Source organism: Sturnus vulgaris, chromosome 9 (assembly GCF_052056855.1).
Source record: "Sturnus vulgaris isolate bStuVul1 chromosome 9, bStuVul1.hap1, whole genome shotgun sequence".
NCBI classification, from domain to species: domain Eukaryota; kingdom Metazoa; phylum Chordata; class Aves; order Passeriformes; family Sturnidae; genus Sturnus; species Sturnus vulgaris.
In genome coordinates this window covers 14,699,787-14,724,426 of record NC_142251.1, presented here as the reverse complement: position 1 = coordinate 14,724,426, position 24,640 = coordinate 14,699,787, and the positions used below count along the sequence as shown (strand labels likewise).

The window sequence follows — 24,640 nt, the reverse complement described above, 5'->3', positions numbered from 1 at the left end:
GAGCAGTAGCCTGAAAGGTTACTGACTTAAGCTGCTCAAAATGTCCGGTTCTGACTGGGAAAATAAATGCTGCTTGTATTATACGTCTGATACTTACATTCTGATTTTTTAAAGAAGAACGCAGACACACAAACACGCATTGTTCACCTTGGTGCTACTGCTGGCAGTCGAAGTGCTTGCTTGTCCAGTTTCCTGACCTGTTTGATCCTTAGTGTTTGAGATCTTCTGCCTGAGTATTTTCCTCACCTGAGAAGAAGTGAGTCAATGCTATGTTTTCTAGCCTGCTGGCTGAATTTGAGATGAAGTACAGCTCTGCCAGAACTCTGGCTGCTGCTGTTGTGTGTGTGGTGAGGCTTTTTAATTTTATCAATATATGTTGGGCTGGTTATGGCCTTGCAGAGCCAAGATGTGTGACAATGATCTTATAAAAAACCCTTGTGACTTCAGCGTATCAGTGATCTCAGCATTAGCAATGCTGGTGGCACATGTAAAGATGCATCCTGGAGACACCACTATCTTTATGCTGATATAATCAAGCAGGCACAGATAGAACTGTAAAAAGCAGCTGAGGAGAACAAGGAAGCAGATAAAGCATCTGATAAAGTTGCTTAAATATGCCATCCTAAGGGAAACAAGGCTTTCAGCCCTGACCAAGAAGCTATGGAGGGGTAAGAGATTTTCTTTGTTCTGATTCTCACTGGGCTCTGGAAAATCACCTGAAAATACCAATAGTCAGTATTTCCTCATGAAAATAAGTTGCAGAGTACTATACTGGGCAACAACTGTTTTCCTACCAAGGCTTATTTCAATGCCAATGTTTTGCATATACAATTAGGAAGAACTTCTTGTTTTCAGCAGAGCCCAGATCTTTTCACATAATGAAGTTACACTTGACAGGAAGAGGCTTACTTGCTTCTAAGTAAAGATAAACAGTGTGTGTGCAAAAGAGTAAGAAATCAAATTCATATCTTCTCATGCCTATCCAGTATTAAAATATATAAAGGCAAAATTTATCTGGCAGATGGGGGGACAGGAATGGAGACAAGCAATAGGACAACACACAGATATTGCTGTAAAAAACAAAACCTGTGGCTGCACCTGTGAGGAGCATCTTCCTGCCTCATGCACTAGCTGATACCAGAGGAAGTCTTAAGAACACTTTCAGCATGAATTGACACAATGCTCTTGCAGTTAATATTGAGAAACTGCATATGGATGTTTGTCTGGACTTTTGTTCCCTCTTCTCCCTTACACAGTGTGACCACAACCAAATACAGCATCATCTGAGAGCATTATGTAAGAATCCTGCGCTGCCCATGTCCACTGTGTGGGCAGGTAGAGAGCTCAGTTGCTGCAATGATGCCTCTTACGAGTCTACATTCTGTTTTGAATACCTTAGTTTGGAGTTACCGCATTAAACCACATCTTTTGAGGAACAAAATACCTCGACCTGCAAGACGACCAACTCTGTAGTAGCTAATCTCACCTGCAGTGTTCTGTGTCTACAACTACTAGCTGGCAGTAAAGCAACTGCTGTTGCAGAATCGGAGATTATGCTGAGTTGGAGGGGACCTACAAGGATGATCCAGTCCAACTCTCAGTCCTGCTCAGGACATCCCCAAGAGTCACACCGGTCCCGCATGAGACAAGGGTTACACCAGCCGTGCAGGGGACATCCCCAAGAGTGGCACCATGTGCCTGAGAGCACGGAGCCGAACTCTTGCAGCCGGAGCCCGCTCTCGGGGCGGAGGCGGCGGGGCAGGGGCAGAGGGATCCGGACCCGCAGGGCACGTGGGCTGCGGGCGCCCTCCTCCGCCGGGCCCATAAAGGCGGCGCGGCCGGCAGGGCAGGGCAGGCTGCGGGGCCGGGGCTGCTCCGCCGGAGTCCTGCCCTGTCCGGGCAGCGGCCGCGGCCCATGGAGATCCCTCTCAAGTCCCTCCCCGGCGGGCGGGCCGCCGGCAGCGGGTGAGGGAAGCGGGCCGGGCGGAACACGCGGGTCAGCCCGCCCGGAGGGCAGCGGGGTTAGGGCGCTCCAGCGGCTGCGGGGGGAGCGGGGCACGGACCGCGCACATCCCGTCCATCCCATCCCGCCAGCCGGGGCCGCGAGAGCTCCGAGGGCACCGGGAGGGCGCTCCCGACCCGCGGCGAGCGGGCACAGGTGGGCAGCGGGCACAGGTGGGCAGTGGGCACAGGTGTCTCGGGACTGCTGCACGGGTAGGTCCTGCCCTGGCCGGCAGCGGAGCGCTCCGAGCGCCTGGGGACGGTGAGAGCCCTGCACGGGAGGGGTTTTCTGCTTTCCCCTCCATTTCTGAGAAGCGCCAGTCGATGCCGTCCTCTGGCAGAGTACTGGGCTTAGTGGAGATCTGAAAGGTGAAGCTGGGGTGCCCCGGTTGACAAGTAGAACTTAGCTCAATTATGGTTTTTTTCCTCCTTCTTTCCCCTTCGCATCCCGTCATTCTCGTTACTATCACTTCAACATACAGAGCTCTAGTAGATAAATGTTGCTGATACAGAGCTTTGATGGACATTGTTAGTGTCGCTACAGTAGTGAGTTACTCATTAAAGAAAGTGACTGTGCTCACTTACCGAGCGCTTTTCAGCCACGTGATTCAATGGTGCTTTTTCTGCTCGGTGAAGAGCTAACTACTACAAGTGTATAAATAAGTAGATAGCTGTAAATCGTAGTCTTTACTGCTGAAACCTCTTTCTTGAGTGGAATGTCAAGCTCTGAAATGCCTCGCCACAAAACAGCCGAAGAACAGACTGTCCTACCAGCTACAGCGAAGTAGGTGTAAAGTGTTGGTTACAGTGATGCAGCTGCTAGAGCTGAGTTAGTTATAATATATGAGACACATGACACCTGGATGTGCACCTAAACATGCATTATACGGTTAGTCTTCATTCAAAAAATTTGGTTGTGTCAGTGCTTCACAAAACACACTATGGAAACCTATTGAGTGGTGTTAATTACACTAGGGTGTCAGAATTTAATTGCTTCATTGCTCTGTCTTGAGCTGGGTATTTTGTTTCAATTAGGTTTAGATTATTAGGCTAATGAGCATGTGGTAGAACTAGATGTTTTGTTTTAAATATGGTAAGTAACTGGGTAATCTCTTGGAGCTCTTAAACTTCTTCAGTGCTTTGTTTGAAGGTTCTAGTTCTGCTGATTTAATGTGGTCTATTTGGATGTAATTTTTAATCTATCCTAGAAATGAATGAGTTGAAAAACTGTTGATGTATTTCACCTGTTGCCCTGTTATCTGTTTCACCTGTTTAAGAAATGAATTCTTTCTTAAACACTGCGCCAGGAGATGCCTGTTTTTTTATTGGAAGACAAAGTCCAACAGTGATACAGGCTTGAATCTTGGCTCTCTCTCTTAAGCTGAAAAAATGTGTTGCTTTCTTTGACAAATTTCCTGCTCATCATTTCTACAGTTAATTATAAAAGGGAGCTGAAGACATAAATGAAAACAATTCCTAGCCATAAATGAGAATTGTGTAAAGGTGAAAGTGCTGTTATTAGTCGACATCAAGTTTTTGGAATAGCTCTAAGGTCTTGACACATATCTTTGGGGTAAACCATTATGTTTTTCATAGTATGAATTTGAATATATATTTAAAAATATTATAAAGTTTGCTGTTTGATTTGTGGGGGTTTTGGCCTTTTTTGGTTGGTTGGTTGTAGTATTTTTTTGTTTTTGAAGATTTGTCACTTCTGATATGCTTTTATGGAAGCTTAGGGGAGTATTTTGCTGAAGTCTTGGAGCAGTTCTTATGTTGTACCTTCATGCTTTAAAATTTGACCAGATTTAGCTTAACCCTGTTCTGTTTCCTCTTTCTTTGCCACCTCCTCCTGTCACTTTCCCTCTGGGTTAGCTCATGTTCACTGTGTACCCACACAAATACTTCTGCCTGTTGGAGAGAAGCTGGAACAGGAGCAGTGATGTCTTTGGGTGTCAAGGCAGGATTGAATTATGTCTGTGCCTGTTTCCTTAATCAATGCTCACAGCTGTAATTATCACATGCTCTTCTGTCAGGTGTGTTTACATCTTTCAAAGCTTTTGTATCTTGAAGGTTACTAAAGCTAGTCCAGTATGTTTTTATTGTAAGTTAAAATAGGGATGCTGCCCACAGTTTCTTTTTTCTTGGAAACTTCCCATGTTTTTCCTGCTTTAAAAACCAAAATCATCCTGCCTTTCATCATCTTAATGAAAGATTGATTTAAGGCTGTGTAGGAAAGATAACTTTTGAGCTTTTAACATTAAAATAGATTTTTTGTTGTTTTCACTTCCTCCTCTGAGGAAACACCACAGTGACAGCTTTACTGTGCTTCTTTAACTGAAATTTCTCTTCTGGGCCATCTGGTTCTAGCAAATCAAATGTGCTTTGTAATCTACAGTTTGAGCTTAAATATTTGTGCACTTGAGACAGATGAGGACACAAAAAGTAAAAGTAAAAAAGTATTCCAAGTATCTGAAAACTTGGAATCAATGCTTTTGGTTTTGAGCCTCAGACAAAATGTTATCCTTTATAAAATTCAGAACGTCAGGAATAACATTCTGAATGGTAAATAGGACTGATAATCACCTGGTGTCAGAGATGATCCTCTTAACATATAAAGAGAGAAAAAATTACAAGTTTGGTTCTGATCTCTGTGAGAAGTAGGAAAGCTCTGAAAATTTATGACACTGGAAAACAGAGTTAAAATGATTAGGAGGTGGGGAAAGTTTTTTCAATATCCCATTCAGCTGAGAAGGAGAAACTTAAGGTGATTTAAAACACTTACAGCAACAGTCCTCTCTACTCGGTTCTCTGATTTTTACATGCTCAGGTATTTAAATAAATAAATGCCTATGAATTTAGCCCTTGAAGCTGCATGTTCATAACAGAAGTGTGTGTAAAGACTGCTCTGGTTTAATCTATAAGACATCTTTGCTTCTGCTAGAATGTGGGTTATTCAGACAAATATGTGGACAGTGGTCTCTCTTTGCTTCAAATAGATTTTTTAAGAAAGTAATAGCAAGTCTACATTTTTTTCCTCTAATTTAATGCCTGTAATTTATTTGTCTAAATGGGATGTTTTAATGATCAGATGTATTTGAATGATTTTTAATGATGTGATCACAGGGAAATATTTTTGCGTTTCCGTAAAATAACCCAAAAACTATTTTGGTCCTTTTATGTCATGTGGTGATCTGAAGTGATACTGCAATGAGGAAATTGTCTGCCAAAGCATTCTGTTGGTTTCTAATTAATATGTTATTTGGTGCAGAAATACGATGACTCAGTCAGATTTAGATCTAAGAGAGACGGCTTTGAAAGAGGATTTGAAGTTTTACTTCATGAACCCATGTGAAAAATACAGAGCAAGACATCAGATACCGTGGAAACTGGCTTTGCAGATTTTGAAGATACTTATGGTTACAACACAGGTAATCCTCTGCTTTTACTCTTAGAGTAGCAATGATGTGCAAGAGAAGCAGGTCTGTGCTTTTGGGCCTTTGCCATCCCTGGGTATTTGTTACCCAGGGAAAAAGAAAAAAAATACTATGAAAGGTATTTCAAGGGGGAAGAATAACAATTAATTACAAAAGCCTCCTGGAGATTTTTGGGGCAGTGTTTGACCAGGAATTTTGCCATTTTTGACATAATACTTTAAAGCAAATTTTTCTTCCCACTAAATTAAGCACTGTCTTCAGGCTTGTGCTGCTGTTCACAGTACTGTTTTTTGTTACATTTTTAGATTACAGTTTCACTGGACTATTTCAAAAGTGATATTTCCTGATACCTAATCAGAAAATTAGTGTCCATGTTCAATGTGAAGATGCTATGATATCTGATGATGATTGGATGGCTGGGATGCAGGAATTGGATGTGCTTCTTGCTTCTGTCATCAAGTAATGCATTTGAAAAGTCATGTACTGTTTGAGATATTGTGTGGAGGCAAAGAAGAGGGTGTGTGTAAACTGGTATCACAGTACAGTTGGTCATTTTACAGTCCTCTAATAGTGACTGCACATATAGGTAGAAATTACTTTTTCTGAACGTTTGAAATGCCAAACTGACATCTGACAGTTTGCAAGAGCAGCTAAATATACTGACATATATATCAGTATATATAGTATATACTGTGAGTGCTGAGTTGTGAGATCCCTGGTTTGTGTTTGAGTTGCCTGCTATGAATGAAAGGAAGCACAAGCCCAGTGATGTGTGCTGGTGTTTTATTGACTGTGGCAGGCTCTGGGGTCTGACATCTGCCAGTGCCCAAATCCTGACAGGCCTCTTTCTGCAGGCAGGAGTGGGGTGCAGTGGTTGGTCTGTCTAGGCAAGACTAATTAAAATAAGTGATTCACACTAGTGCTGGCACAACAGTGACCTGTAGAGATAGAGCTGATGGGAACAGGGATTGTATCAAAGTATATGGGAAAGGGAGGTGGTGGGCAGTGTGAGCACAGTGCCAGCTGACAGGAAGGAGTGCCTGGTTTTCTTTATTAGCAGCTGCACCTTGTGTGGGTTGTTCCTCTTCCTTCAAAGATAGGACAGTAAACTTTGCATGTGAATGATGATACAAAATACAACTTCACATGTCTCTGAAAAGGTTCAGTACTGCCATCTGTCCTAACCCACTGACTTCAATTTTTGGGGGTATCACTGAACATATAATTTTTCTGCTTGCTGCTCCAGTCTCCGACTATCCTTTGTAAGTAGAAGGTTTTCTGCTGCTTGGTTTTCAAAGGCCACAAGGTTTTCTGGACTGCTGCTTGAGACTTCTTGTCAGCACTTGGTCTTGCTCAGATGTCAGGTACAAAGCTGTGGCTTAGGGATATCCTCCTGCTACTGTGCATATGAAGAAACTCTTGCTGAAAAACCAAACAGTTTCTAGGCTCTGTTTATGTTTTCGTGGTGGTGGAAATGGGAACATCCATATGGCAGGGGAACACAGGTCTTCAGTAGTATCTCTGCTGTTTGCTGTTCCTTCTTGTTACAGCCTCCTTAAGCAGCCCCTGGGTCAGGCTGGTGATGCTTTTTATTGCTGTAGGGTCTCACATAGGTTTGCTCTAATGCTGTGCCATGCCGGAGGTAGGAAAGGTGCAGGAATTTGTCCATAGCAAAGCAGAGCATTTTAGGGGTAGCAGATTGTCCTGTCAAGTAGGCTTGTCTGCCATTTGCATCCTCCACAAAGGTTTTTGCAAATCCCAGTTGGAGTTGTTGGTCCATGATATGTAAAAGGTGCAAGTAACGTAGCTGTCTGTTCACTTGCTGCACCTAGATTTCTGTTTCACTTACCCTGCATGTGATAACCTTGGCTTTAGTATCTTATGCCATTAGTTAACAGGTTCTCTGCTCCTGCTATAGCAGATTTACAGCAACAGGCACCTGCCTGTTTTGTATTTATTATAATTTAAAGCTGTTTTCAAAATGCTGCTGCTTGGCCACTGTTCAAAATTCTAATCTGTTTCTTTTTTCCTCTTGTCAGCTTGTTTTTTTTGGTTTGAGTAACCAGCTGGTGGTCTCATTCAAAGAAGAAAACATTGTTGCTTTTAAACACATATTCCTGAAAGGCTATTCTGGAACTGATGAAGATGACTACAGCTGCAGTATATACACACAACAGGATGCTTATGATAGCATTTTTTATGTTATTAATCAGGTAGGTACGAGTGCGTTTTTATAACTGTGTTAAAGCTGAAGCTACAACTATAAACTTCTGCTAAGTTTCTGATTTTCTGTTTCCATTCTTGGATTTCAGTTTGGTATTTCACTAAATCAGTTTAAATGGGGTGTCCTGAAGTTTGTGTTGTAGCTGAATTTTTGTCTCTTGCAGATGAATCCAAAGCAGAATTTTACTCAGGTAGTTCTTAATACCAAAATTCAGGAAATTTGAAAATTGGTTACCTTGCATGAACTGGAACCTTGGTTTAGGTCTTACTTTGAAGACCTATGGGCCTAAATATATTTATGCATGCTTTAAAAAAGATATCCTTAACTTAACTATCCTTATCCTAACTCCTGAACTGCAGCTTTGTAGTGAGGGCTGGAGGCCTCAAAATGGGGAATATGGTATTTAGAAGGGTAGATGCATTCACCTTGGTTAGGGATGGTATTTTAAAGAACAGTCCCTTTACAGTTTTCAGAGAAAAGAGAGTAAATCTAGATGAAAATTCTGCAAATGTTTTTGTATTTAATATTAATACACTTGGAAGTCATGAGATAAAGATTCTGGAATATGAGAAGTCTCTTGTATTGGGAATGATCACAGACCTAGAAATGTTTAACACTGGATGAGTAAAAAAAGGCTTTAAACCCCTTTCATTTTCACTGGCCTTGGCATATGAGCTCTGGCACCTGGGTGAAAGCAGCGTTGACACTGCAGCTGTGCCCATCAGCATCTGGAACCTGCAGGGCTGTGAAGGACAAAACCTTCTCAATCATCCACTCGTGGGGCTTGCTGCCCTCCTGTCCTCTCCTGTGAGCTGCAGCAGAGCCACCAGCAGATCAAATGTGCTAGACAAGACCTAAGACTCTCATTCCTGGCATTTTAAATGAATGGTGAAGTAGTTTTCTCAGTCTTTCTTTGAAATCTCCAAATTACCACTGTTTCTGCAATAAACCATGCTTGCTTTCTTTTTTTTTTTCATCCTTGCTTGCTTTGTTTCACTTTCCTTCTTTTGTAGGCACTAAGGCTGAGGTGAATTCCAGATACAAGACAGTAGAGAAACAATAGTTTTATATCCTCAAGAATGAGGCAACAGAAAAAGGTCTCTTCATAAAATGTCTCTGTGGTATAAATGTAGTCATATCTTTAAGGAGATTTAAATTGTGAAATCTGGGTTCTTTAGTGTCCTGTGGCATTACTGAGACTTTCATATCACATGTAAGAATTCAAAAAGCATGATTTCAGGTGAACATTATGATTACTGTTGCCTTTTTTTGTCTGCCTTTAGAGGGTGCCTTGTGGGAAGAGCCAATCTGGATGACTCCTAAGCTAAAAGCAAACTTTGAGATTGGTAGTTAAAAGGCATAGGATTTGGTGTTCTGGTTTGTGTTTTTGAAATGCATGTTTGTGCGGGTGAAGTGGAAGGATATGACATCACAGAAAATAGTAATTGTGCACAGCAAAGATGGAGTTGTAAAAACCGAATTTTAGCCTTTGTGCAATACATTTACACTTGGAAGAATACACAGGTTTCCCTTGCTTCTCTACTGGGTTCAAGCTGAAGTTTCTATTACCAAGCAGCTGTGTGAAGTTGCTACTCTTGTGTTCTGCCCTGTGGCAGGGGCTGTAAGACCAGGATATTGTGCTGCCTGCTCTGAGGCTGTTTGGAAATTTTATAAACAGGAATTTTGCTTTTTACCGTTTCATGGTGTTGTTTGAAAGTGACATGTGGGTAGCCAGCAGCTCGTGCTGTGCTGTCAGGAGGGCAGAGCCCGGGAGCACTGGTGGGTGGGGCAGCAGCTGCTGCTGCAGTGGTCTGGAGGTGTCCTCGGTGATGAGGAGCTGTGACTAATTGCTGTTTCCACTCACTTGACCTGCCTTAGTCAGATGTGGCTTCCTTAGCTTGCTCTGAGCTCAGACACTGACAGGGTGAGGAGGCCATGCTTTACTCCTGGGCTGTCTAATACTCAGAGTGGCCCTGCAAGGCAGAGCTTTGTATAGAGACGTGGTAGTTTGTTTTATTTCCAGTTCTGGACGTGGACTGTGTGGTTGTTAATGACTGGTGGGATGCTGTACCTCACCAGGTGGGCTAGTGGCCACCATGCCCTTAGGAAGGGGGAAATAGGATGACAAAGAATGATGCATGATAAAGAAATCCATGTTAAAGGGGAAAAGGGACTAAAGCCAGCTGAATAAATTCTTAAGCAATAGGAAACCTTGCCTGACTTCCCATGTTTATTTACTTGAGGCCTCCAAGAAAGCTTTTACTTTCTTCTATTTACTTTCTTGAGAGCAGCCCACTGCTGTGTGCTGCCCTGAGCTCTTTTGCTGGGTCAGGTAATGATAAAAACTAACAAATTGCTGTCTTTATGCTGGCTTCCCCAAAAGGCCGTGGGTCTGTCTGGATTCTCTTGGACAGTGCTAGCCCTTGGGAAACGGAGCTGGCAGACAGCTGCCTTCATGGTTGGTCATCGATCTCCTGTCCTTCATGGTTAGTCCATGGATCAGCTGTTGAGGAGCCAAGGGCTGTGGAAGAGCTGTGCCTCACCTGTACAGGAATGGAGGTGTGACCCAGGGATCAGAGGGCATATCTTGCTTCCAGTAGGCACCAAGGCTGTGTGGAAAGCAAGATTGGAGGAGACTGTCCTGGAATTTAGTTCTTGGTGTTGCTCGGGGCTGATTCATGTTTGGGCAATGCTTGGTTTGGCACAGCTTTACTTGCTTCCACTTTTAGTCCTTGTTTTCAAGCATGTCTTGCAAATGAAGAAGTGACTTGTGCTGTATTTTGGAGTGAGTGGAAAAAGAAAGTACCTTCCTCACAGGCATGTTTTCAGCTGTTCTGTGCTAGTGTGAAGCAGGCAGGTTGAGTTACCTTTGGAGGCTGCTCGAGCCCTGTGTGTTCCCGGGTTGCTGGCTCAGTAGTGAGTGCATGGCTCCCCTCTTCTGTAGTCACACGGGGAGCTGCTCTGCTTTTGATCTTGGGTGGATTTGATAAAAGCTGTGACTTGGATCACGTGTACAACGATCAGGTTTCCAGTGGTGTGAAAACCATCACCTTCGTGAGTGAACTGTCACCCGGGGGTGTGTGGTTAGCAGCACCACTGGTCTCTGCCAGGCATCTGATTACCAGCTGGTGATCTCTGCAGGCAGCCCAGTAGGCACTAAGTCACCGTGTCACCAGGATGCTGATCACTACTAATTAGTGGCCAGCAGCCCTCTTGTCTGTAAATTGAGTGTAAAGCTTTTATGTGAAAGTAAAGATTTTTTAAAATTTAAAAACCTGTATTGATACATATAACTTTGAGGTTTCAATTTGCTGTCGCATGCAAAAAAGATGACTTTCTCTAACTTCTACTTCCGTTGTTGTTTTTAAACTAGTACAGGCACTTAAAGAACATATCCCTGGGGACACTTGGTTATGAACACGAAGAATCAGGTTTAAAAATCTGTAAACAACAGTACAAGAGAGGCACAAGGCTTCCTTCCAATGATACATTGAACATAGATGTTTCTACTGAAACAGGTACAGTACTGTTGTACTTGAAATATCTTGCTGTGGAGTACTTAAATTCTAGTTCTAAAGCTTAAAACCAATAACTTTTTGTGTGGAAATCACAGGAACATTACCATGCTTCTTGCCTATTTCCCTCTTGGTTTTTAGTACCTGTCTAGAAAAGACAGGGTGATTATAAGAGGCTCTCTTCAATCACCTACAAATCTTTGTAGTTGATGGTGAGGTGGTGTTTTGTTGTTCTTTTTCCTAAGCACATCTCCTCCCCCTCTGTGCAGGAGGTTCAAATACAGAATTCTGGGTGCAGGTCAGTCTGTACCTTCCATGGGTGGGTGCCCTCACTGCCTCTCAGAGCTGACTCCTGGCTGCTAGCTGCTCTCCAGTCCGTACAAAAACCTGCTTCTGACCCCACTAGTTGGGCCTCTGAGTAGGTTTGGTCAAAATTGATGTTTTGCCTGATTAGGACTTGCTATACACACTGATCATCTCAGTTTAATGCTACTTTCAATGTGAAGTTTTTATGATGTATTTTCTTCTTGTCTTCCAGAATGTATCCTTTTAAAGCCAAAGGAACTAACTGGTAAGAAGGCAGAACTGAAGCTGAACTCTTCTTTTTTCAATCTTGAATTTTATAGGTAAAGTGATTTTTTTTTTTTTTAATTATTCCAACTTGTCCTTTCATATTAATATGGTGGATTCTGATTTGTGCAGTTTATGTATATTTCTGTGATATTTAAATGTATTTCTACACTTTTTCAAATATCCAGGCTTATACAGGTTGAAATCTCCTTCAAGCTGAAAGGCATTGCTCTGCAGACAATCCATGCCCGTGAATTGCCTGACTGCTATGCATTTCAAAATACTGTAAGTGAAAATGGGCTGTGGCATTTCCAACACTGTATGTGTGATGAGACATTAAGCTAAGGTGTAGGTGTCATCCTCATATCTAACCTGCAAGAGAAACAGAGCTGGCATGTCCTGGCCCTCACCTCTCTTCCCAAAGGCTGCTGAAATGGTGTTGCCATGGGACAATGTGGCTTTGCAACGTACTCCAGGTGGTAAATTCATAACCTGAGAAAGGGACAAGGACTTGTTCTGTGTCTAAAGACTAAGTTTGAAGTTGGGCCTCTTGGAATTCTGCTCATTAGGCAATACATGTCATCGACTCAAATTATGTCCACACCATCTTTTATGGTGACAACTTTCTTAAAGCCTGTCTGATCAACAATATTAATGCATGCTGTGTCCAAAGCACTTAGCAGGATTTATTTTTCTGGAATCCAATCTTGCTAGTCCTGTTTCTGATGTAGCTCTGTATTTTCAGATAACTTTCAATAATAGAGCCCACAGTGGAAAAATCAAGATCTATTTTGATAGTGACACTGACATTCAGGAATGCAAAGACTGGCACATATTTAACTCAGGTGAGTATGGTGCATGTGTGTCTGTATAACAGCAGTTGTGCATCTCCCATTGCTTTCCCTGGTCTGTAGCAGTCTGTCCAGCAAGGCAATCCCCAGCCTGTTCGCCCATCTGCCTGGGAAACAATGCACCTTGCCTAATGCACTTCATTGCCTCTTGCTAATCAAGAGCTAGGAAATAAATCCCTTTTGTGAGGGTGTTGTGAGATGACATGATCAAATTTGCATACCAGTGTGTTAGCAGTGAGCTTTACCTGCAAGGAAGATGAATGTTTCTTCCATAGATTTTAAATTGTTGTGCTGCTCTGAAATAACGCAATTTAATCCACTAACACTGGATAAATTTCCAACTGAAGCCTCCTACAGCTTTCAATTTTTTTTCTTCTAACTGATTGAAGCATGCTGTTTCTGAAAGTTTGTTTTTTGTGTTGGCTTCTTTTTTAAAAAAAATTTTTTTGACGCTGCTGGTAGATTAAATGATGTGCATGAAAAATGGCTGGCATCTGCCATGCATTTCTAGTGTTAAGGCTTGGTTTGACAGCCCAGGAATGTGCAATAAGGGCCCCTTAAAGGAATAATAGCAGTGGCAGCACTATGCAACTGCGTCTCCCATGTGCAGACTTGCTGTAAAGGACTGTGATGGAACAGTATTTTTCAGTGTGCTATGCAGTATCTTGATTAATAAATATGTCAAGTTGCCTGCCTTTTGCCTCAGTAAAGCCAGCTTTTCTCTGATAATCATGTGGTACTGATATTAAAGTGGTAATTTATAGGATATTCTGAATAACCTCAAAGTGCCTTGGATCGCATCTCTGTCCAGTAACTTCTTGTGGCTGTCTTTCAACTACCTGTTCCTGAGTAGTTTATTTTGTGTCTAATTACCAGCTGAGGGAGCGTGCATAACTTTATTACTAAGGTGAGCTGAAGGGCTATTGCAACAATTAAAGACGAGTGTTGGCCTCTATTTCATGTAGGTAAAAATGTACATTAGGGAAAAGATAGGGACCATTGATGTGAGGAAGCAAAGGAAGACACCTAATTTGTGTTCACATAATGGCTTTTAAACTTGTGGATGAAAAGAAAACAGTACAGAAAGGCCAAAGAAATTCTTATTGCAGATTAAGGTGAGATTTTTTAAAAAAGTTTTTAGTTTAATGGTGTTGATAGAGACCGAATCTGCATTTCTTTTGCCTCATGTAGTTGTAACACTGTGGAAGCACAGATGGACAGGTAAAAAGGATACCTGTATTAACATACCCATTTTTGGGTTTATTTTAAAGAACTTGAACATATTTTTCATTCTTATGGCCCAGTCTCCATGAGTCTCTTGATGTAATTTTCTGCTGAACTGTGTTCAAGATATGCCTGCAGGAACAATATCGCTTGTAACCCATCTGCTCATGGGGTGAGAGTATTTGAGCATGAATTGTTACAAAATGTCACATAACTTGCATTAAAAGAGATATGAAAAGACTAACTTTATTTCCTCGTCTCTTTACAGTTCTCCAGAAAAACACTCAGTACATTCTAGCCTTTGATGGATTTGTCATATTAAGTTGCTTGGCTTCTCTCATCCTCTGCACACGATCCATTGTTCTTGCCTGGAGGCTACAAAAGGTGAGCACAGTGCTCGTGACTTTAATTCTTCTTTGGTCTCTGCCTTCTTTGCTGCTGGCCCTGTGAAGGGGAACATTTTGGAATGTGGAGTATTAAAGTGAGTAAATCTTGCAAGATGTCCCTCTTACTTGTTATCTCTAAAGGATGTGTAGGTATCTTGGTGGGCAATTGCTAACTGCAAATGGATTTTATTTCTGCTTATGTAGTGCTGTAATTTGAAGTATTTTGTTGTATATCTCAAAAGAAGGAGATTTTTTTTTTTCACCTCAGGATTTTAGACAAAAAGACTTCAGAGTCTTTGTGCTGCAAACAGGCAATGTTTCCCACACCTCCAAACCACAAATCTTTCTTCCCTGGCTTCAGAGTAGAATTCCCATGGAGATCTAGTTATAAATTAATGCCTTAATGACCATTGCTCAAAGCCAGCTCTAACTGGACAAAGACTATATGCTATGCTTTACACTATCTCTGATTGGGTTTTTTTGTAACCATGTAGCTCATGAGAGTTAGAAGAAGAGTCCAGGGTAGATAGGATATAAAACCACAAATATTTGTTTATCTAGCTCATTATATCCTTCTTGTAGCTTAGAAACAAGACCAGGAGTCAAGAGGACATGATTCAACATTGTCAAACTACTCTCAGGAATAGGCACTTCACATTTATTCCTGAGCCAAAAGCAAGTGAAAGTAGATGGGCAGTGCTGGGCGTAGAGGTGATATTGTTTGCTCCATTGGAAATGCGAGCTCTGGCCCTGCGCTTGTATTTGAGTTCTTTTTCACTTCTTATTGGGGTGGCCTTGATCTGTTAAAGGTGGAGAACCTATGGTAAAGGGGACAACAGGCCATGGTTAGGTTAGGGAGAATGGGTTATGAAATCAAGTGTTCTGTGGAAAGTTCATTTTCACTGGCCTAAATCCATCTTAAATTTTTTCCTACTTATTTCTGTTGCTATTGAGTATTATCTTCAAACTACTATTCCAGTGAATACTATAGGAAAAGGGGTCGTATGGAACTTGAACATTGCCACATTTTTCATCCAAGGTGGCCTGTAACTAAACATCTAAATGCTTGTCAATAGAGATTTGTGGATTTCTTCTTGGAGAAATACAAGCGCTGTGTCTGTTATTCTGATCGCCTGGAGTTCCTAAATGGGTGGTATGTCCTGGTAATTATCAGTGATGTGATGACAATCATTGGGTCAATCCTAAAAATGGAAATAAAAGCCAAGGTAAGAATTTTATAATTCAGCTAAAATACTAATCTTGCTATAACCATGTGTAATGTGCTTTAACTTGGGGACAGGTGGAATTGAGCTGTAATAGTCCATAATCACCTGTTTGCTTACTTTAGTCCATTTCCTGGTGCTAGTGTATCTAATAACTACTTTCAGTCACTCTTCCTCAAAGCCTTTCAGTAAGGCCATGTAAGCTATTTAAATATCTTATTTCCACAGTGCTAAGACCCCTAATCCCTGGTATGGGACCTGTGGGTAGACAGTTCCTAACAGAAACACCAAACAATTTGAGTTGTTGGCTCTGTAAGAATTAGTAGCAGGTACGCTACCAGGGAACCACTGGTCATGCCCTTGAGTGAAGCAGGTCCTGATGGCTTGTAGGACTGCAAACAGGGCTGTCACAGCTTGCTTTCCTGGCAAGCACAGACAGGTCAGTCAGTCATAGACTGCTCGTCCTTGACCTCCCTGCCTGGGCTTGCTGAAATCAATGTGCTTTGTCCAGCTGGCAACTCTTCAGGAGGCTTTGGGGGTTGTGTTGTTCTTTTTGTTTTGTTTTTAATCTTCAATAGACATGTGTCAACAATTCGTGTGTTCACAAAACTTTGTATTCTGGGAAAAACAGAGTAGGCAATGTGCTGCTCCTGCTTCATGTGTACTGAGGCTCAAAGGGCAGATCCCAGAGTGGCCTTCAGAGGAAGCGCTTGGGAAGCACCGGCTGCAGGGTGAGGTGGGGATTTGGGGTAGGAAAACTTGAGCCAGCTGGATCTCTTGTGCTTACTGCAACCTGTTCTGGCCTTCTCAAGTAAAGTGCAAGTAGATTTGGTTGTAATAAGAACAGTGCTCGTGTTCTGAACTGCTGGCAGAGAACCTGTTCAGAGATGTAAATGGATGTAAGGATGGAAAGGGCTGCAGTCCCAAGGGTCACTTTTCATGTAAATGATGGCTCATGTTTTTTTAACTAGTGAGAGAGAACTTCTCTGCCTAGCAGCAAATAGTAACCTTCTTTTTAAACAAAAATGGAGGTTTTCAATCTAATTTTAAAATTGTATTGAATTGAGTTGTGTAACAAAAATCGGGGCTTTTTTTCTTCCAGACTTTGCACTTTATGCAAAATTTCAAGAACATCAGCGTAGGTGTACTTCCACTTGCAGCACTGTTGTGTTTAAATGATCTCAGTAAATAACTGCAGTTCACATTGATCTGATTTTTGTGATGTAGCAACAGGCTTTCAGTATTAGACTGCCCTGCTTTGTTTGTTTTAACTCCTGGAACCTGACATATCTACTGCTTTCTTACTTGACCACCTGCTCTGTTTGGATCCCTCAGAACCTCACAAGTTATGATGTCTGCAGCATTTTACTTGGAACATCAACTTTGTTTGTCTGGGTTGGAGTCATCAGATACCTGGGATATTTTCAAACCTACAATGTAAGGAGGGAATCAAATGTCTAACAATTCAAGCATGTATATATATATATGTTGCTTTTTTTCCCAGATTTGTCTCTAATTTTTTGCTTTCCCCCCTCTTCTTTGCTCCATTCTGATTTGCAGGTGCTCATTTTAACTATGCAGGCATCATTGCCAAAAGTGCTACGGTTTTGTTGTTGTGCTGGGATGATCTATCTTGGCTATACTTTCTGTGGTTGGATTGTCCTGGGACCTTATCATGAAAAGGTACATCAGCAATATCACTCCTTTTGTGGTATAATGATGGGAATATCTGCGTGTGTGTGTGTGTGTGTGTGTATAGCTCCTAGCCAAACCAACAGAAATGTGTCTGAAATGAAAATGTCTGTTTAAGAGCTGTAATGTGAGTGTGGGAGTGTTTCTCATTCCATCTGTACCTCCTTCTACCTGCTCCTTTTAACAAAATAACTATTCTTGCTTTTACTGTGTGCTTGAAGTCAGCGTGATCTCCAGCAGCAGGCTGTTCGTGGTGAGGGATGGTTTGTCCAGGCCACACGCATTGATCTGTCTCTTCTGCCCTCTTCTGGCAATCCCAGTTCAATTGGGTTAAAGAGGCATTAAATAGTTCGCTTTTTTTTTTTCAATCTCCTTGGCTCTGGCCTTGTTTTTCCAAATCTTTCCCGTGCCATGTAACTTCAGCTCCTAAATATGACTCATAAAGGGATGGATGAATGCTTGCCTTGTTTGCTTTGCTTCCTGTGTGGGGGTGTGTTGTGGATTTGTTTGTTTGTTTTCTTAAGGTTAGTATCAAAGTGTGTGCCTGGTATGTCTTGTCTGAAACCTGGATGCAGGAGTTAGGCTTTGTATATTCTAGAACACAAGCCAAAACAACCCTAAAACATGTTTGCTTTTCCTCTTGGCAGATGCTCTATGTGACAGTTTCAACAGAGGCAGATTCCTGCAGTGGAAAATTCTAGATGTCTGTTAATGACTAACAAATGTCTGATTTCTCATTCTTGATCTCTGGGTGCACACAGTGTGTGTGTAACAGAGATGTGCTGCAGTGCTTGATTCAGCTTCCTCTGCCCCCGGAGCCTGCATTGCTCTGTTTTACTGAAATTCTCTTCTTTGAGCAGTTCAGGTATTCAGTCTGCACGTTCCAGCTAGATGGCAATACATTTCTCTGTGGGATGCTGCATGCAGTAAGATCCTTTGCCACAGCAGAAGCTCAATCGTTTATAACATAAGGCACAGCATAATGACTGTTGTAACTTCCCTGCAACAAGTACATTATCTAAGCCAAAGGAAGGATAGTCAACAACATGTTATCTATGAAAATGTTACCTCTTGCCTAAATATCATATATCAATGTCAAGGACAGCAGCAGTAGCTGTGGAGGATTGCCATTCCTGCCAGTTCCCCAGGGTCCCACAGGAAGGCAATGTGGCACTGTGCAAGGCAGGCCAGCCCAGGGCTGCCTTCCTGGGGCTCTCCAGACATCCTACAAGACGTGGGAAGAGGCTTCCCTGATGTGCAGAAACACTGGAGAGCTTCTTAATATAGAAATACTCAAAAATACAGAGATACAACCTCTACTCTAGTCAGAGAGAGGGTGTGAGTGTCCTGCATTTTGTGCTATGTCAGCCCAGGGGCTCCCAGGTGAGCAGTCCTTTAACAGGTCTCTCTCTGTGTCAGTGCATCAAAACTCGATTTGCTCAAAAATTACCTTTGCTATGTCTCCCTTCTTTCTGGATAATGTACTGCTGAGTTTCACAATGGCTTTAAAATTCAATTTAAAAAATAATAAAATAAGCCATAGGTGTGAACCAGACCTGCTCTTCTTGTGGACCAATACATTCTCCTTACAAGCACATACCTCTTGACATCTTGTTTTCATTATGGGGCCACAACTGTGTTCGTTCATTGATAATACAGAATGTTTTGATGTGGCCAATAATTCATGTTGTTCAATAAATTATAGTTAAGAAATCCAGTTATTTGGAAGGGCAGAGCAAAATGGGAAGTGGGCTTACCTGGTAGATTAAAAAAAGATTTTAGCCTCAGGACACATTCCAGTTTGGGGAAATGGAGTTGGGAATTTAGGAGGCTGTCCTTGAAATTACACTATGATTTTTGTACAGGATGTGATCCAGTAGCTTCATAATACAACTCTAGCTTGTTCTCAAAGCTCATAGAGGGCTTTCTGAGTGACAGATGGTTTATTCAGTTTAGACCATTTGAGTTCTGAAGGATATGTGCTAACTCTAGCCCCTTAATTACAGTATTGATTATTACCCATACTCCAGTAATGCTTCAGAGCTGGGAAGCCAGAGGATGTGGATCGTGTTCCCAGCATACTACCATTAATTTACTGTATAGATTCTGTGAAATCACTTCAGCTGTGCTTTGGGAAATGAAATGATAGGTCTAAAATTGCTTATAATTCAGTGGCTTTATGGTGGTCAGTTATTGACTGTTCTGCCTGTTGGACATCACAAGTTTTATTTCTTGATAATAAATATTCTTATGTCTGATGTCAACACATCATGCTTAGTCAAGATGGTATTTCTACATGGTTCTATTACTGACATGTATATTTTGGACTGAATGTGCAGGAAACTGGTAGCATTGATTGTCTCAGTTGGCTTTTTTGTTTGCTTTGAGTAAAAGTCAGACTTTGAGTCTTGATTGATCTTCACATTCTGATAATAATTTGTACTCATTTTCTAGTTTGAGGATCTGAACACAGTGGCTGAATGTCTGTTTTCTTTGGTCAATGGTGATGATATGTTTGCAACATTTGCTCAAATCCAACAGAAGAGTTCGCTGGTGTGGATGTTCAGCCGATTATATCTGTACTCCTTCATTAGTCTGTTTATATACATGATCCTCAGCCTTTTTATTGCACTCATTACTGACTCCTATGACACCATAAAGGTAAAGTATTTGTTTTCTGTTACACTTCTAGTCAGTCTTATATTTGTTTTTGTTAATGGCTCAACACCATATCATCTACTATTGGTTCTGATGTGTGATGAGATTATTAAAACTTTTCACTTTAGTCTGTGGCAAAATTGGAAGAGTGGCTGGGTTTGCTGACATCTCAGAGACGTGCCTTTGGCAGGAGTTTGGAAAGGTTCAAGCAGAAAACTCTGAAATCATTTAGGTGTCCAGGCCTCCTTAATGTGCTGCTTGGAAATGTGTGGTTAAAAGGAAATGTCTTCTGAGAGGTGCACTACTTCTTGTTCAAGTTAAAATTGTTCTATCCATTTCCAGCAGGGACTGTCTGAAAGTGAGCCTAAGTTTTCGGTAATTGCCTTCTGTTCTTGACCTCAAGTGCTCTCTGCCCTCTGTGCTCCTGGTAGCCTCAGTGACCATGGGAAGGCAATGTGGATCCCACCCTTCAGCTCTCCTCTCTCTTGCCTTGGTGTCAGACACAGCCCAGCAGAATAAGGCTGGTCTGACATGAACTGCAACTTCCAGACCAAGCAAGAACTTTTGAAGCACCTCAAAATATAACTTCACTGTCTGTGCTTCTTGGTTTACTGGATGGTCTGATCTGCAAAACACTGTTTTGCTGACTCTTCCCTCTGAGCATTTCACACAGATCAATTTGGAACTGTTTCAGTATGCTGAACTTGTTTTTTTTCCTAGCATTTCTTCAACATGACAATGTTGAATAGTCACACTGCAACCCTTGAAATCCAGAATTAGAGTTCTTAGGGAAAAGGAGCCCAAGTCACTTGCAATGAGCCCAGCAGCTCACTGTGAACAAGGGAGAATCAATACCATTATGGCCTGAGATCACTTGTTTGGCCTTATGGGCAGCAAGCAAAACATAAGAGAATCAGTGAACAATGAGAATTTTCTGTCACTTACATTGTTGGTGGAACAAAGCAAGTTCTGTAGTGTTTCTAGGATAGGAACAGTTTTTTTCCTTCCTACAGCAATATTGAATTTTTGAACCAAATAATCTGGTTTAACTGTCACACTCTAGGGGAAATTTTAGAACTCTTCATGCCCAATAATTTCTCATGTGCTGTAAATGAAATGCTTTTTCTTTCAGAAATACCAACAAAGTGGTTTTCCAGTAACAGATTTACATGAATTTCTAAAAGACCATAGCAGTGCTGGCTGCAGAAAAGACAGAACTTCTTTTCCATTCATCTGCTGCTGCAGGAGGTCAGTAGGATGTTTTTAATGAGTGTTTTCCTGAGAAGTACAATAGTTAACTTCTCACTGCAAAATGCTGCTTCACAAATTCTGGAGTATCCAGAATTCAGCCTGTGTAATATTTGGATGCTGCTGTTCCTCCTGTACTTTATTTCATATTAGATCTTTAGTCAGCTGATGATGCAAAGGCAGCAATTCTGAGTTCTCTCTTACGAGAACTATTATGCAGAAGCTGATGAGAGAACTGTTAGTACAGCATGAAATTACCAAGGGTTCTGGAGCAAACCAAGTCTTTGCTTCAAGGTGTCTGTTTCCAAAAAGCTTTGCTACTAAGCTTGGAGTAGTAGCAGAAAGTGAGAGGGTGATTCAGCCAGAGGTTGGTGCTTAATCCCAAAACTATGCTGTGTCTGAGGCAAACTGTTTGAATGCCATCTGCCAGAATATTGGAGGCACACTGGTAAATGTCTCATTGTAGGCATTGTGGCAGTGGTCCTTTTTGAAGTGGTGGTGAGAGATGAACATCTCATCTGGTTCTTGCTGGTCTGAGGGCTTGTTCTTTGAATTCTGTTTCTGAGGCAGCATAACACACCTCTGAAGCCCTGCTTAGAGACAGGAGGGATCTTATCACTGTCCCTAGCAGTCCAGGATAATCCAGTCATGGTTGTGGGCACTGTGCAAGGAAACTAGGCTATGGGAGAAGGAACAGACCAAAATGTGAACACTTAATCACAACTGGTGTAACAAATCCCTTTTTAGCAGTAGGGTAGCTGTCTACTTATATACTGATACTTTTGTGCAATGCAATTTTATACTTTTGATGTATGCTGGCAGAGGGGGACCCCATAGCCAGAAAAAGAACATGTGGGATGATGATGGGCAGGTATCCCAATGGTTGCTGCGGGCACATAAAAACGAGCAAGTTAACAAGAATTCCAGCCAGGTCCAGCTCCAGGTTTCACCTGCAAGTCACTGTGCAGAATAAGAGGCTTGTGTGTTTGAGCATAATATGCTGTGCAGTACTGAGGGCATAAGCCTGGTAGTTAGAGTGAAAATCTAGAGCTTTTGCAGTTTTTGCATCATTGTCCAGTGCAGGCTTTAGAGTTGTATGTGGAAATGGGAGAGCAGAGAACAGAAAGATCAAAACTGAACTTGTATGGGTAGATGCTTCCTATTACAGTTCTTTCTGAATGGAGAATTGTGAATTTTTTCTTTGCAGACAACAGAGTGATGACAACTTGATACTTATAAATTGATGGCTGCACGAAATTCACCACTGATATATGCGAAGAAAGCATAGTGGTACGGAGAAGGATAATTCTCCAAATTGCAGTGGAACCTGCCATCTGGATCTGCCTCATGAATGGACTGTCTTAAGTAATTAAACTTCTGGGGAAGCAAGCTATTAATGTGACAGCAGCTGGCTGACCAACAGGAGACCCAGAAGCTGTGTCTGGAGGACAGCTGTGAAGAATTGTGTTCTTGCCTCAAGTTCTCTCATGTTAGAGAAGACTGATCCTTGAGCATTGTCTGTGGAAGCTCTGTTTGCTAATGATCTTGAGGAGGAAGGAAAATGGCCTTGAATCAACTGCTGTTGTTAATAATAATAATTATATGAAAATAATTTTTTAAAAATAATCCTGTGTTTAAAAGTATTAAATAAAAAGAAGTCAAGAAGGGAGGAGTTTTTCATTTATGCATTCAGCCTGTCAGTTCTACTTGGCACATTTCATTTACTTGAATTAAATTTATGTAAAACTAAAAAGCTGCACAAATGGAAAGTAATTGCTGTTTTCCCTCTTGTATATAATTTTAACACAAACCAGTTGTAGGTCACAGTCCTTTCTTTAACAGCTTTACTAAAAAGCAGTTTGTTATCCTTTTATCTTTGTTTGGCTGTCTTTTCTGTTATACTCACAATATTGATTTGTACTGTGTCCAGATTAAATTTACTGCCTAGAGTTAGATACTTTTTGCATGGTTGGAAACTTTCATGGTAAGTATTATCTGAAGGCTACTGGAATGATATTTTTTTTTTTTTTTAATATTATACTGTTATATTGTTATAATCCAGAGGACAAATTCAGGCAAAAATGTTGCCATGGAATTTTACTTCTTTTACTTCAAGCACATGTTAATTGGAAGAAAATATGTAGCAACCGAGTCTTGCAGTTGGTTTGTTCAAGTGACTTTCTAGCTGTCTTTGAGATGGTCAGCTCTAAAGACTGTACTTTCCCCTTGCCTCTTTATAAACTTTTTTTCAGTGAGAACAGACGACTTTGAAGAACTTAAAAGTACTTCCAGGATAGTAGTGCATAAATGTTAACCAGGTGTTTCTGGAAACTTTCAGGAGTGCTGACAGCTCCTGGGGTGGGTGTACAATTATATTAGATGCTCCACTTTTGTCTCTCCACTATTTGCTCTCTAAAAAAAGCACTCTTTAGTAGATGATGTCAGTGTGTTGGCTAGGACTTCGTTTGCTGTGTGTTCTTAACTACTAATGAGTTCTCTGCAGGTTCTGGCTTGTTAGTGTTCCAAATGGCAAAGGCAACTCAAAACGCTGCCCTGGTATGAGTGAGGTGAGTAGCAAGTTTGTGGGGTTTTTGTCATTTTTGTTTGTTTATTTTAATCTCCTGCCTAGTGTTTACCTTCATAACAATTAAATTTTTGTTGTGGTCGAAAGTTAATGCCACTTTGCCTTGTTTAGGCTGAAGCTAGTTGTCTAGAACAGTTTTTTTTGTGTCAGGATATTGATGCATCCAGGCTCTACACATTTTAATGCTTCTATTGCTGAAATGTATTTGGGACAGTGGATTTTTTCCTATCCCAGTCTGTGCAATGTGTTGCTGTGGCCTAATCTCACTTCAGCTTGTGCTATAACTGAAATTGCTATCAATAATCAAGACACTGTGCCCTTAGCAAAGATTTTCTGTAACTGTCTTTTCATCAGTTCTGTGATCTAGAACAGAGCATTGCTGTCTTCCACTGTTGATAGAAGAGTCAACTTTTCTCCTGGTGTTTATCTGCAGAACTTGTTTGGGGCAATGGTAGTCTTCTGGTGTATGCTCTGGGGCCCTGGATAACCCAAAAACTCTTCTGCAGACTGGAGAAGGATCAACATTACCTTGATTCCCAAGGTCCCCTTGTCCCTTAAAATGTGCAATCTACTCGGTTGTGTACAAGATGCTGTTGTTTTCTGAATTTGCTCCTGTTTTACTGGTTAGCTTTCTGGAACCTCTTTCTAAATCCAACAGTTCCATCATGTCTGAAAATGAACTGTGCTTTCCTTACTGCTCTGCCCTGTGCCAGTTCTTACAGTAATCTTTGGGTTAGAGACTGGAACCTAGCAAAAGCAGATACTAAAGCATGTGTGTGGATAATTGGTCATGAAATGTAAGAACAATGTAACAGGTTCATCACATCCAGAAGTGTGGTGGAGCAGGTGCGGTGCCTCCCACGCCCCTGGCACAGCCACGGTGCAGAAGCCCTGGCTCCTCACTCGAGCTCCGACTCTTTCTTAATGTGACCTGCCAAAACCATTGCTCAGATAAATACTTGTTTGTGAGAGAATCCATCAGGGAATGAGGGAATGCATTATCAAGAAAACGAATGCAGAGAATACT

The 24,640-nt window shown here is 41.5% G+C and overlaps 1 protein-coding gene across 3 annotated transcripts; it reads left to right on the top strand.

Moving 5' to 3' along the window:
- The first annotated feature begins 1,853 nt into the window (after positions 1-1,853).
- MCOLN2 (mucolipin TRP cation channel 2) lies at positions 1,854-22,698 on the top strand. 3 transcript variants are annotated; one of them, XM_088169904.1, is made up of 14 exons: positions 1,854-1,965; positions 5,273-5,432; positions 7,478-7,651; positions 11,041-11,180; positions 11,716-11,803; positions 11,936-12,032; positions 12,493-12,592; positions 14,091-14,206; positions 15,285-15,434; positions 16,767-16,868; positions 16,992-17,114; positions 19,578-19,784; positions 20,914-21,029; positions 22,237-22,698. In XM_088169904.1, exons 3-14 carry the CDS (start codon positions 7,578-7,580, stop codon positions 22,271-22,273), a joined length of 1,350 nt encoding a protein of 449 aa, XP_088026030.1. In that variant the 5' UTR covers positions 1,854-1,965; positions 5,273-5,432; positions 7,478-7,577; the 3' UTR covers positions 22,274-22,698. The 3 variants fall into 3 exon arrangements, with proteins under 3 accessions (XP_088026030.1, XP_014739145.2, XP_088026029.1); XM_014883659.2 differs by having other exon boundaries at positions 1,855-1,965; positions 11,036-11,180; XM_088169903.1 differs by lacking the exon at positions 1,854-1,965 and adding an exon at positions 1,992-2,158 and having other exon boundaries at positions 11,036-11,180.
- Positions 22,699-24,640: the final 1,942 nt, after the last annotated feature.